The sequence below is a fragment of the Pinus tabuliformis genome, chromosome 9 (genome assembly GCF_031772625.1).
Source record: "Pinus tabuliformis cultivar Carrire ecotype Pingquan chromosome 9, CPIR1, whole genome shotgun sequence".
NCBI lineage: Eukaryota > Viridiplantae > Streptophyta > Pinopsida > Pinales > Pinaceae > Pinus > Pinus tabuliformis.
The window spans coordinates 1,192,391,334-1,192,406,337 of record NC_142307.1 but is presented as its reverse complement, the minus strand read 5'-3'; the positions used below and the strand labels follow the sequence as shown (position 1 = coordinate 1,192,406,337).

The following is a 15,004-nucleotide window of genomic DNA, read 5'->3' as shown; positions in this document are numbered from 1 at the left end:
CATGTTTCTTATGCTTTGAGGACAAAGCATTCCTTGAGAGGGTTGTAATGTTATAAACATAAACATAAATATAAATATAAATAAATTAACTAATTAAATGAAAAGTCAAAGAGCACGTACCCTTTCACCTCATTACCAATCAATGTTGTAAAGTAAACCGTCACAACGGTTATTGTATTGTGATTATTATTAATCATTCTATAAATTATTTATCTATAAATACATTTATACAATTCAATATATTGTCCACACACAAACAAACAGGAGTTGTTTGTTACAAGTTGCTTGAGTTACAACTAAACAATGCGACTTTTTAGAGAGTGTATGTATGGTAGCCTTAATTCTTATATAACAGCAATTGAAATAAAAGTTGGTTCTATGGCACAAATTGTAAAATGGTGTGAGAAAAAGACGAGGGATGTAGAACCCAATTTTTTGCTTGTTCAAAATATTGCTATGCTTCTCCATTATATTTCATTTTTCCCGATTTCTCAGTCTCCTTTTTTTTTAATTTGCAACAAAATGATAATTATCTTCATCTGAATTTTTTTCATTTAAAATGGCCAAAATCCGGGGTGTGGTCAAAGAGTCAAATCATAGAAACTCTAGTAATTGTGTGACCTGTTACCGCTCAAACTAGCAAAGGACCTAAGGGGGATCCCTAAAGGGCAAATGCTAGGCCAAGGGCAACAAATCGAGACTTAGCACACTCTCACCTCAGCTAAGGCTCCCTTCTATTTACGGACTTTCACCGATGGGAGGAGACCCAGTATGTATGGAGTCACCAATGAAGGATAAGTCAATGAATATGAGTGACCCAAAAAAACCCTTTCTCAAAAGAGTTTGAAGGATGGAACTTGCTTTCTTTCTAGGCAAGGTACTATGTATTATAGGGAAAGGAAGAGAGGATTTGAGGGTTAGGGATATGAAGGATTTCCCCAATCCCTAAAATCCTTGCTAGAATTAGTATTCTAGATGGTTCTTGAACAATCGTCTTTCAAAGGAGTGGGATCACACGGGGCCAAGTGAACCCAGTCTAAGGTATGAGGAAAGTATGTGGCAACCAATGATATTCTTACCCTAGACAAGGTGGGGGAAAGTATCAAAGAAATAATTTTACTTGAAGACGGTGTTTTGACCATATGAGGTACTGGCCTTGGGGATGGCAGGGTTTTCCCAACTCCACCATCGAAATGGCTTCAAAATTGGAGGAGAGCTTGAAGAAAGGCCACCGTAGGAGACTCTAGGAGATCGAATTTTTTTGATGGCTATCTTGTTGGGAAATTTTTGTCGTAGGTACCCCAACTTAGCTAGACTTGGAAGGAGGTGAAAGAATATGATTTTTAGTGACCACCGTTGGTAGATAATGCCTTAATCTTTGGGAGAATGGAGTCTATGATGAATATGAGTAGGATTTCTTGGTTCCCAGTCAAGGAGGCCTCAAGATCACTTTGCTTGCCTACTAGGTCAAGAAGAAGCAACCTTGCAGCTTTTATACTTCGATGTGCAAAAGGAAATGGCTTATCAAGGTCAAATTCTTTGATAGAATTACCCCTAGGAGATTTCGCTCACATTACATGGCCCATACATTGAGAGATGCTATAATAGAGACAAATTCCACAATTTTAAGCAATAAATACCAGTGTTGCACACATCGCGATAAAATCGCGATAAAATCGTAAAATCGCGATTTTTTAATTTTGCCGATTCAAAGCGCGATTTTTATCGAAAAAATCGCCCCTTTTTTTTATAGCGATTTTTATCGAAAAAATCGCGATTTTTTGAAAAAATCGGGAAAAAATCGGAAAAATCGGGAAAAAATCGGAAAAATCGGGAAAAAATCGGAAAAAAGCGGGAAAAAATCGTTTGGCACAAAAATATTCATTTTTTTTCAATTTTTTTTTCAATTTGTGCCAAACGATTTTTTCCCGCTTTTTTCCGATTTTTTCCCGATTTTAACGATTTTTTCCGCTTTTTTCCCGGCGCCGATTAAATCCCGATCGCGATGTGTGCAACACTGATAAATACATGCAGCAATTAGCCCTAGAACATCGAAAAACCCAGTCCAACGTATATGACAAAAGTAAACAGGAATAACATTAAACCATATGGAAAAAAAAAACACGTTTCGTGTCCCTAGCAACAGCGCCAAAATGTTACCACTCAAACTAGCAAGGGACCTAAGGGGGATCCCTAAAGAGCAAATGCTAGGCCAAGGGCAACAAATGAAGACTTAGCCAATTGTCACCTCAGCTAAGGCTCCCTTCTATTTATGGACTTTCACCGATGGGAGGAGACCCAGTATGTATGGAGTCACCAATGAAGGATAATTCAATGGATATGAGTGACCCAAATAAACCCTTTCCCAGAAGAGTTTGAAGGATGGAACTTGCTTGCTTTCTAAGCAAGGTACTATGTATTCTAGGGAAAGGAAGAGAGGATTTGAGGGTTAGGTTTATGGGATAAGACTTGTGAAGGAGTTCCTCAATCCCTAAAATCCTTGTTAGAATTGGTATCCCAAATGGTTCTTGAAGAATGATCTTTCAAAGGAGTGGGACCACACAGAGCCAAGTGGACCTGGTCTAAGGTATGAAGAAAGTATGTGCCAACCAATGATATTCTTAGCCTAGACAAGGTGGGGGAAATGATCAAAGAAAGAATTTCACTTGAAAATGGTGTTTTGACCCTATGAGGTACTAGCCTTGGGGATGGCAGGGCAATATTTGATCCTGGAGCTAGGGCTTGGCTTTTCTCCCAACTCCACCATCGGAATGGCTTCCAAATTGGAGGAGAGCTTGAGGAAAGGCTAGCGCAGGAGACCCTAGGAGATCAGATTTTTTTTATTGGCTAGCTTGTCGAGAAATTGATGCCCTAGGTACCCCAACTTGGCTAGACCTAGAAGGAGGTGAAAGAATATGATTTTTAATGACCACCCTTGGTAGATCAATGCCTTATTCTTTGGGAGAATGGAGTCTACGATGAATATGAGTAGGATTTCTTGGTTCCCAGTCAAGGAGGCCTCAAGATCACTTTGCTTGCCTTCTAGGTCAAGAAGAAGCAACCTTACAGCTTTTATACTTCGATGTGCAAAAGGAAATGGCTTATCAAGGTCAAATTCTTTGATAGAATTACCCGTAGGAGATTTCGCTCACATTACATGGCCCATACATTGAGAAATGCTATAATAGAGACAAATTCCACAACTTTAAGTAGTAAATGCATTCAGCAATTAGCCATAGAACAACGAAAATCCCAATGCAATGTATATGACAAAAGTAAACAAGAATAACATTAGAAAGCATGTAATTACATGTAACAGAGTATATCCAACCATTCACAATTGACAAGAGAGAAGCTCCAAGAGAAGATAGACCAATATCCATACATCAAAATTCATCCATAAAGCTCCAATTCATCCTCTAGAAAAAGTGCGAAAATCTCAAGAGAGATAAGAGATCCAAACCAAGTGATGATGAGAAACGAACTCATCTCACTTGTATTTATACACAACTTAGGAGTGATGGGCCTCGAAAATGCCCATGTTTTCATCATGCAATATCACCATTCATACCCTAAAACCCTAGGTCTTTAACCCATTTCGTACCCTAATTCCATCAACTTGTCGCCAAATCACATTTTATGTCTTGTGGTTGTTTTCATCATGCAATATCACCATTCATAACCTAAAACCCTAGATCTTTAACCCGTTCTGTACCCTAATTCCATCGACTTGCTGCCAAATCACATTTTATGTCTTGTGGTTGACTATCATTAGTTTTCTTAGATTTTCTATGATTAAAGATGATTATGCCATGATTTACTAATGACGGTTTCGCTAAGCTCATTTTTTCACAAGGTTCCATCGCCGAGTTTCTTCACAAGCCAGTAGAGTACGGAAATGACCAATTTGGGGCTTTGACACTTTCAGCATGCTTCCAGAGAAACCGAGAGAGGTTATTGTCAAAAATAATGTTGTAATACCTTTCCATAACCTGGATTGCACCCAGGTCACTCATGTGGGTCTCTAGAAGGAAATTCACAAATTTGCCCAAATCTGCAATAATTTTCAAACTGCCAACTTCCGCCTCGATTTTCATGCAGGTGAAGGCGAATGAAGAAAATCTGGCACATGGGTTTTGGTCCCAGTATAGCCAATTTACTAACCCTGAAACAGTTTTCTAAAATTCATTACGGTTTGGAAGATATGCGGAGTTCTCTGAGGCCAATTTATATAAAATATCCAGATTTGTACTTAACAATCAAATTCGGATCTGCCTATTTTTATGCCACAATTACGGTTTGATAAGTTCTTGTCCTCCATCCATGCATTGATCAACATCAACATCAACCATTAGTTATTCGAAGGCCATCTAGAGAAGTCAAACACAACATGAATTTGTTTTGTTGTCCCATTTCATTTAGAATGTAATTAATCTCACCTTCAGCATGTATAAAATGCAGAGCAGCGAGCATAGGAAAGAGGGGGGGGGGGGGGGGGGGGAGTGAAAGCTATTGAGCATTGAAGTGTTGTTAAGACACCTTACAATTATAATTGACTTTGTTTCAGTAATATACATGGCCTTGGCATGAGCGAGATTGTTCCAGTTTTAGTTAGTTGTGAGTATTTGATTTGCATGTTTTAACAGTCTTCCTTTTACTGCAAGTTCTAGAGCTTCCCCAAGTGTGGCAAGGGCCCACCATCACCTGGGAGCAAGCTTCCTTTTTCATCTTAGATTGATTGTTGTAGCTTGATTCATTCGTACTCAGTTAGATTTGTGATTGTTGTAGTTTAATTTATTTTCATTCAATTAAATGCTTGATTGCTATTCAATTCTTCATTTTGCTGTGTGAAAGCAGTCCGGAGTCAGCTTCTTGTAATTTTATGCATAGCGTAGTTATAATCTTTATATGTATTAGTTTCTATTTCATTGTTGAGTGAAACATTTAAGATTGCCTTATGAACAATTAATTTAGTTTTCATTTTGATTCCCTGTCAAGTTCAATTTGATTACTGCATGTTGAATGTTTGTCAATTTCAATTAGACTACAGAGTGTTGTAGCTTTTGCTAAGTTCGATTGAAAGACCGAACTCCATAACCTTTGAGAATTTCATATACATTGGTCTCAAGGATCACGTATAGGTCACTTTGTGTTGACTGCTTAACTTTCACAAAGCATTGCTCTGCCTCATTAGATTAGCATTGTGAATGCTTGTTGATGTATTAAATCCCTATACGTAGAGCATACTTAAATCTATTATGTTGAACGCAAGTGTATAATTAAACTTTGAGCAAAACGAAGATTTCCTGTGTGAGTTTGATTGGTGAATTGTGAATTGGACCAAGTGTGAACCTCTGATGCATTGATAAACATAAATCAGAAACACAGCAATGATTTGGAGTTGTAGGGTCTTTGAGATTGTATTATAAGATTGCTTTTGCGTGTTTGCAGCAGTAGTCATAAAACAGAGTCATGTTAAATCTTTAGCTAGGCAACAGTAATTCAAATTGTTGTAGTAATAGAATAGAACCAAATAGATTTACAACGTGAGGATTGAAGAATACGTTCATTTGCCAGAATGTGGTCTTGGTTTATCAATTCCTTTTTCTCAGCAGCGAGATATTTTGAGTTTAATAGGAATAGTGTGACTATTGTAGTTAGTTTGGTTTGATCAAATGCTTGTAGGATCTCAATTGTTTTGATAGATAGTCTCTGCATTTCAATGTTTGAGTGTCTTTTAAATTAGGACTCCAGAGCTTAGATAGATTAGATAGTTTCCATTTAATTAAAATAGTTGAGAAGTGTTGATAAGTGTGAATGTTTAAATTTCATAAGTAGGAATGGTTTTGTAGTCTTATCATAGTTAAAGTAATAATTTAGCTTCAAATAGGTTTTGAGTACAGTATTTGCTTTGGTTTGAGTAGAGTCAATTCAATTTGATAGCATAGGGTAATTTAGAATTAGTTCACTTTCCATAACAGTAACATAGATTTGGTTTTATAAGCAGTGTGACATCAATTCAATTTCATTTATAAATTTAGGGCATTTCATTAAGATTTCATTTTGTTTCTTTAAAACCAGTGTTGCGGGGGAGCGCCCCCCCCCCCTTCGAACCCGCTCCCGAAGCGCGCTCCTGGCGGGAGCGGCTCGGGAGCGGGTCGGGAGCGCGCTCCCAAAATCGCTCCCGGACGGGAGCGATTTTCGGGAGCGCGCTCCCTTAAAAAAATTTACGCTCCCTGCTCTGATAGGGAGCGTTTCAGGGAGCGATCGCTCCCGAGCTCCCGGAGCGTTTTTTAATGCCCGGGAGCGATCGCTCCCCGATCGCTCCCTAATCGCTCCCGGGCATTAAAAAACGCTCCGGGAGCGATTTTTTAACGGCCGGGAGCGGTTCGGCGGAAAAAAATTCCGCCGGACCCGAAAAATTAAAAAAATTTAGCTAATTTTTTTTGTTTTATAAGCCCAATGGGCCAAAAACTTGTCATTACAACTTTGTTGAGCAAGTGATTGAGAGCTTGAGCAAGAGATTGAGAGCTGGAGCAAGAGCTGAGGAGCAAGGAGCCAGAGCTGAGGAGCGAGGAGCAAGTGCCAAGGAGCGAGGAGCAAGCTTGCAGAGGTATGTAACTTAATCATTTAGTTAGTTTAGCTGGTTAGGTAGTTAATTTGGTTAGTTTCATTTACCTGTTTGAGTTTAAAGATCATTAATTTAAATTAAATTAATAAATTAAATGAATTAATCCCAATAAACTAAATTAATTTGCAGATTCAAGACTCAAACCCTACAAACATCAAACACGATGGACCTGAGCATTTTTATTGGCATTTTCCTCTTCCTGGTCCCCTTTCTGGTTATTATGGTGGTGGAGAGTAGGAAACGGAGGGGGCCTGACCCTGAAGAGGTGGATGAAGAAGCCGGAGGAAGTCAAATAGGTGAAAACCCCAGTGAGGAGGATGTGGAGGGTGAACATGAGGGTGAAAAAACTAAACAAGACCAAACTCCATTGTGGAAATATGTTCAGAGGCCTGAAACAGGGAGAGGGGGTGGAACCACTAAATTTCATTGCCCCCATTGCAACACTGATTTCACAGGCTCATACACCCGTTTGAGAAGACACCTTTGCGGGAAAAGGGCATGGGATGGAGAGAAACAAATAGGAATCAGAACTTGCAACGGGGTGTCAACAGTTGATAGAGCCAAATACATAAAGGAAGAGGAGGACGCCCAATACAAAGCAAAAAGATCAAGGGGTTTCTTTGAACCAAGCTCACAAAGAACTCCTTCAGCATCCTCCCAAGGCAGTGGATATGGACATGGAGGCTCAGGGTCATCATCTTTACGCCGTAGAAGCATATCAGATTTCCTTGATGAGGGGTGTAGGAATGATGTGGATTCAAAAATTTACAGGTTCCTCTATGCAAATGGGATACCATTCAATGTTCTACGCTCACCTTATTGGCACGAAATGGTTTCTGCCATAAATGATGCCCCTAAAGGATACAAGAGCCCTGGGTATGACAAGGCAAGAACAGTTGGCCTTGATCATGAAAAAGCAAAAATATCACATTCTTTGAATAAAATGACAAGTTCTTGGACTGACAATGGGGTGTCCATTGTATCTGATGGATGGACAAATGTAAAAGGCAAGCCATTGATAAGTGTTCTTGCTGTGTCCCGAAGTGGTCCCATTTTTCTAGCTGCACATGATTACTCAGACAAGTTCAAGACCGCTATCAACATTGCAGAAGCATTGCTTGAAACAATTGAGCGTATTGGCCCATACAATGTCATCCAAGTCATCACTGATAATGCTCCTAATTGTAAGGCAGCGGGAGCAATTATTGAGGATAGATACCCGAACATATTTTGGTCTGGATGTTTGGTTCACACATTGAACCTTCTGTTGCATGATATTGTCAAAAACAAAAATGAACAATACCAATGGATTGGGGATTTGTACAAGAGAGGAAAAAAAATGATAAAATTTATTACAAATCATAGCAATACCCATGGCCTTTTCCGCAGTCACTCGAGATTGGAGTTGCTGAAGATTGCGAGGACTAGATTTGGTAGCTATTACCTCACCTTCAGGCGCCTTTTGAAGGTAAGAGAGGGTTTAGCTAGCATGGTATCAAGTCCAAATTGGCAGGTGTTAAAGGAAAGGGCTACAAATGTAGCTGACATTGCAGGTTTTGATACGGTGGAGGAGGCCGCTCTTGATGGGCAGTTTTGGACAGCTGTGAGACAGGTATTGGATTTCACCAAGCCAATTTATAACATGATTCGGTTTGCAGATACAGACAAACCGGTGATTGGCGAGGTGTATGAGCAAATGGATACCATGTTGGGGGAAATAAAAGACATTGTTAATAACAGAGATCCCGACTTGTACAATCTGATTCACGATTGTGTGTGTGAACGGTGGAAAAAGCTTAACCTTCCACTACATTGCTTGGCGTATATCCTTACGCCAAAATACTACTCAGATTCTTGGTTGGGCAAACCTGCAGCAGGGGGTGGTGTTAGGACCAAACCCCATTTAGATCGAGAGGTAACTAAAGGATATCTGGATGCATTAGAAAAGTTGGTGCCTGACAGGGAGGAATGTGCAGCTGTGCGCCTTGAAATAGGCAGATACTTCACTGGCAGTGGTTTGTATGGTAACTTCCATGCAATGGACGACAAAGATAAATTTGATTCTCTCACATGGTGGGAAACATATGGCGGCGACGGACTTTTGCGAAAATTGGCATTGAAAGTTCTTGCACAGGTTGTAAATTCTTCTTCTGCAGAGAGGTGTTGGAGCACCTACAGTTATATACATAATGTGAAAAGAAACAGGCTCAACGAAAACCGAGCAGAAAGCTTGGTTTATGTGCACTACAATTTGAGGTTGTTGAGCCATTACTGTGATCGGGCCAATGAAGATCCCACATATAAAATTTGGGACAGTCACCCTGAGGACGACAATTTAGAGGATGGCATTGTACATATGGAAGAACTAGAAGATGAGCTTGTACGGGATGAAGCTGAAGCAGCTGCAGCAGCCATGCCACCTCCACCTCCACCATCCAGTAGCAGTTCTCGGGGCCCGAGTCTTGTTCCATTGCTGTCGCCACCTCCATCGACACCCTCGCGTGGAGGCTCGAGTTCTGGTCGTCGGTCTGGGAGGGAGACTCCTAGAAGACCGCCAAGACCTACTTATACTCCTGGAGACTCTCGTGGCAAGGGCCACTTGTAGATTTACAGTTTACTTGTCTTTTTTAGTTTCTATTAGACTTGTCACTTTAGTTTTCATAACTGTTCAGTGTTGAGTTTTGAGTCCTTGACTCTTGACTCTTGACTCTTTCATATCATTATGACATTATGATATTTTTTGTAAACATTATATCACTGTGACAATGAAAATTTGAAGTTTGAAGTTGGGCCTTGGCAATTATAACTCATTGGTAATGATTGTGAATTATGAATATGATGCTTTGTGAAAGACTAAAGTTGTTTCATTTCATCTCATTATTCATGTTTCATTTTATAAATTTTTAACATTTCATATCATGTTAACAGTTAGAAGTTAGGACTTAGAAATATCTTCGATATTACTTCTTGTAATGGTTAAACTTGGCTTACAAGTACAACTTGTTACTTTGGTGATCAATGATGATAAATGTTATTGAATTGAATGTTATTTTAATTTATTATTTTACTAAGGTTGATGACGATTATAATTTCTAGATGATTGATGTGATATGGTTCAATGATCAATTTATGTTTTTTTATGTTTTTTATGTCTATTTCATCATTCTACATGTTTTTGTTGACATATATGTATCAAAAATTAAAAAATATAAAAAATATATATATTTTTAAAAAATCGCTCCGGGATTCGCTCCCAAACGGGAGCTTCTGAAAATGGTCGCTCCCGCTCCCGCTCCCCGCTCCCGCTCCCGCTCCCAAGTAACACTGTTTAAAACCATTATTATTAAGGAAACTTATATACTCTGACCATTAAGCTGAGCCAAAAACGCAGTACAACTCGTGTTTACGAGTCCCAGATTGACAATTAAATATTAGGAGGATTAATTATCGATTAAAACTCCCAACAAGGAGTTCGAATTAGCCTACTTGGCCTATATAAGCCTCAAAAATAAAATAATGTTCTAATAATTCAACTTTTGGTGACAAGCCCACCAAACTAGCTAATAAATGAAAAAGTAAGCCTCTCAAGAGGTCAAATAATAATCTATGCATGTCGTAGGGCCCTCTAAGAGGCCTAATGACGTCCATGGGTGCCACAATGAAGAGTAAGACCCTCAAAAGCAGTGGACGAGGGGTTGGTCCCTTGTAATAGCTGCTTGTACTCCAAATGACATGTGGGGACACACAAGTGTCCTTATGGGTCTTCAAACAAATCGAAGATGCTTGTAGATTGCCGGCAAGGGCAAGGATGATGGTGTAGGTGATACCACATCATCGTACAAGTCCTAGATCATTTGCCAAATGTATGGTGCAAATTCGGGGCCAGCTGGGCATGATGGATTAGGTGCATCTTCCTCATCCAATAAGTGCACCATGAGCAATCTCTAAAAGGTTGTTAGGATCCATGAAGTGTTATGTTGTTGTGGAGACCCATGGCTCTCAACGCACACCCTATAAGTGCCAATGTAGCCATCTGGAGGGTTCGAACCCCATATAGGAAGACCAAACCCAAAATGAAGACCATCTGCAATCCTGCATAAGATCCAATGCGTTCCCTAGCCTTCCAGTCCAACAAGTCATTAGAGAAATCGAGTAAATTAGCTTACCAATCATGGACCACAGGTGGGGACTTCATAATAGCTTTCCCTTCCATAATGGGCTTCGGATCTGCCAATGTCTCCTAAACTCCAAATGGGGTTAACCAATGATCCTATTAGGTGGTTTCTACTTCTAAAGGTGATAATATAATCAAGGTACATCCTTCAAAAGGTGGTGGCATTGTTAGTTTTTGGTAGCATCGGAAGTGCTCTAGCCTTGAAAATTGGTGGAGAGGCTAAGGCACATGAATTCTAAAGAACCAAGAAACCATTTGGTGAAATTCAACCCGGATTGTATTTTATTAAAATAATTAATATTTTTAATGGAGTTCCTAAGTCTAAACTTAGGGAAATTAAAATATTAATGGGTATTAATCAAAATATAGGTGAGAATGATCTAGAAGGCAGATCAAGTCATGTTTTAATCTTAGTCGTTGATTAGAGACTTAATCTCAGCCGTTGAAGACTCAACAGGAAAAGTATAAAATGGAGACTTGGGGTTCATTTGGAAACACACACGGAGAGAATGAAAGAGTTCGATTTCTAGGGGTAGGAAGCTGAGAAATTCAAACTAAGTGATCATTTTGCAGCAGAGGGGCAGTGAGAATCCGGAAGGACTTTTCGGAAAACACTGACAAAGAGACGGAAATAGCTTGCAGAGAGGCAACAGAGAAATAGCCGGGAGAGCTGATGCAGCAAAGCTACCTGTCACGCAGAATCCAAAACTGTTGGAACAACTGAAACTATCGGGAACTGTCGGGAACTGCCGAAACAGCCAGGAGAGCTGACGCAGAGCCAGTGCAGTTGCCGGGAGAGCTGACGCAGAAAAGTCGCCTGTCACGCAAAATCCAGAACTGTCGGAACAGCCAAAACTGTCAGAAACTGCCGAAACAGTCGGGAGAGTTGACGTAGAGGGCAGAGAAGGTGACGCAGGGTTGACGCAGAGCTAGCACAGAAATAGTCGGGGTTAGCCAGTCTTGTGCCGGATCAGTCAAAATTCTGCCGGGTGAAGTTAGGTAAAACTCACTCAGATTTTCCGTCGTATTTTCTCTGTAAAGGATTGCTAGATGAGCATCCTTGATTTGTATTCGGATATTTCTCCTACATAATAATAAACACTCAGAACTGCTGCACCGGTTTTCCCGCATTGGGTTTTTCCAGGGACTATTGTGTCCAAAAATAAGTGTGTGCTATGTATCTTGTTCTTTGCTCTGTTTTTTGTTTCATGAGATCAAATATTTAATTAGTGTAGGTTGCAGAAGTAATTTGCTTTAGTATTCAGAAGAATAACTTGAATGTAATTTAAAAATCAAGTAGGTGAAGTATATTCAGATTTGTTGCAGTAGTGGTTCCTTCGAGTAGTAGGAATTTTCACGGGAACATGACAGATGGGTGAATGAAGTGGTAATGAGAAGGGACGGCCCTGGGTCACATGCTTGGGTACAAGGGTAGCTAATAACATGGGAGCCCACTCTTGGGTTTATAATGTATAAGAGGGAGCAATTGTGGTACATGAGGTGCACCGGCCTTGATTTTTCCACCCTTATTTATGTCTTTTTCCTTTAATGCTTTTCTTTGATTAATTGCTCGAGGCTCAAGGGGCGAGAGCATGATGTATAAGATATAGCAATGAATACCCCCTTTTAAGGTGGGGCGTTCATTGCCCACCAGGGGTTGGTACAATCATGGGTTCCTATATGATGAAGGAGGTTCATAGAACCTGTAGGAACCAAGGTGATGACCATGAGGATGGGGTAGAGCTCATGTATTGGCTTTTGCCCACGTGCTAAATGTGTTTGTCCCGGCCATCTTTTGCATTTTGTGGTACATTTTCATGTTGAATGTGGCCAAATATGCTTTTATCTTTCTTTTTAGCTGCATCAACCTCCGGGGAATCATTCCAGAACTGACCCAAGGTGAGGGCAAGGGGAAGGGGCGAGCTAACCCTATGTGGACCTAGTGGAGGAATGTAGACCCAGGTGGGAGAAATGATGAATGGGGTAGTAATGAATGGAAAGAGGCTAATATAAGCGGATAAGGGAGCGAGACCACGCAACCAAAATCGGGGTTTCCCATGAAATACCATCCCCAGAGCCAAATGATCAGTAAAAGAGATCCCACAGGACTAGAATCCAAGGTTAATACCTAAAAGGAGTCTAGGGGACAAAAGCACAGACCTAGCCCATTCTTTCTGCTGAATCCCCCCATTAATCCATGCCCAGAAGTGTCCATGATAAGCAAGCTACAATACTCAATTTCCAAATGACAAGGCATACCTTTAGGTTCGGGAGGCCCACCTTCAAACATACGATCATGGCAGATGGGAGAAGTACCACATGGCTGGCTCAGGTGGCAGAGAAATGGCATAATGACCTAGCTGATGGCTGCAAGGGGTTGTTGGTTGCCAGTTGAGGACCATCTTGGAGAAAAAATTTCTCCTAGGTATATTACCCACAAAATGGTGGGTAACATGGCCAAAAGTCGGATTAGAATGGCTTTGATAAGAGCGCGGCCAAAGGCTAGGATTAGAAACAATGCTCTAGTAAGAGCGTGGGCAAAGACTGGGATCAGACATGGCTCTAATACAAAATGTGATAACCAAATATGGCTCACAAACTAATATTCCAGAATATTTGGAAAATAAAGATATCCTTTGAGGATTAAATAATAAGATGTAAGTGTATGAGAAAATGATAATTGGAATACAGTAAGGGCCCTGTATATATGCCTAGTTAAGATGCTCTTTTATGAATAGTTATTACCTTTGAGACATGTTCTTTTGGTAATACTAATTATTAATTATTAATCAATTTATATTATTTATGTTCATAATAGGTCCTAGATTTTGCAGTAACATGGAATATATTTGTGTTCAAGGGTTGGGAGGGTGCTCATAAGTAATGAAGGTGGATTCACATATACAGATATAAAAAATTAAATAAAAAAAAATAGATTTCCATTCTAACCATCTTTGTCCACTACATACCATCCCCTTCTCAAACAAATTGGAAAGATCGAGGCCCTGTGACAATGCAATAAGTTCAAATGCATTCTTTAACTCTGGTTGCATCTCTTTCTTCTCTGTAACAAGATATTCCTGTTCCAAAATACCTGGATTTAGTCAAAAATGCCTTCAAATCTTGAAAATTTCACAAAATTTACATCCTTGGCAAGCATAGCTTAAAGTAGAAAGATCTTACTTCTGATTCATTGAAAATGGTGTTGATATCATCTATATTTATATTCTCCTCTTCCTGGAACTTTGGGGGCTTGTAACCTTTCTTAAACCATTCATGCACTAAGATCTCTTGTATCGTAATGCGCTGCCATGCAAAAAGGAAAATATCTAAACTAAGAGAAGTTGGACTCTCGCAATATATAGCCAGGACAAAGATGCAATCTGGTTGGTAAGAGTCCATTCTAGCATTATCAGTAAATCTATGTTCCCATATGAAAGACATCAAACAACCTGTTAGCACTATGAATTATAGTTTGACATCAATCACAAATGTTACAATACTGAAAAATGAGTTTCATGGTACCATCAGTGATTTCCAGAATCCATACAAAACTGTGTATGTGTGAGATATTGAGGTACATACCAAAATAAGTCATTACTTACTGTCTTAGGATTTGGATCCAAAACTCTTGATATCAAATCCTTTGCACTTGAAGATATAAGTGAAGGACAGGTGAAATCTGCTTTACTAATCTGTAACTCATTTGCAAAAGGTCACTGGGTCAGTCATAGGAATGTTCTTTGTTAACAACACACTTCCAATATATAAAACAACTATAGTAAAATAACTTGAAGTCGATACTATCATTATGCCCACCTTTTTGTACAAAATAATAAGATTTTCCTCATCAAAAGGCAAGCATCCTGCCAATAAAACATAAAGGATAACACCACAGGACCACAAATCTGCCATTGCACCATCATAACCTTTATCATTGATGACCTGTAGAAGGCACGCAAAAAATGGTTGACCACCAAAAGATTGAGCTTTCTAGTTAGGGATTAACAGACATAGTAAAACACCATACTAAGGTGCAGGTTGCATGCTAGACTAATAATGGAAAACTAATATCATTACCTCGGGAGCCACATAACTTGGCGTTCCACATGTTGTGTGAAGTAACCCATCCTCCTGCGATTAATCACTTCCAAATGTCAACTTTGCCCATTTTTTCTTCTGGTGGAAACCACATGCAA

General features: G+C 39.6%; 1 protein-coding gene across 2 annotated transcripts in view; it reads right to left on the bottom strand.

The window, feature by feature from the left end:
- The window catches only part of LOC149152817 (CBL-interacting protein kinase 23-like), a 346,757-nt gene that overhangs the window by 140,726 nt on the left and 191,027 nt on the right, over window positions 1-15,004 (bottom strand). For both annotated transcript variants that reach the window (XM_089440398.1, XM_089440397.1), the window contains exons 6-10: window positions 14,886-14,939; window positions 14,625-14,750; window positions 14,411-14,500; window positions 13,989-14,111; window positions 13,775-13,885 (exon numbers count right to left, since the gene is read on the bottom strand). In XM_089440398.1, the coding sequence (XP_089296524.1) occupies window positions 13,775-13,885; window positions 13,989-14,111; window positions 14,411-14,500; window positions 14,625-14,750; window positions 14,886-14,939 (504 nt within the window). The remainder of the gene's footprint in view (window positions 1-13,774; window positions 13,886-13,988; window positions 14,112-14,410; window positions 14,501-14,624; window positions 14,751-14,885; window positions 14,940-15,004) is intronic.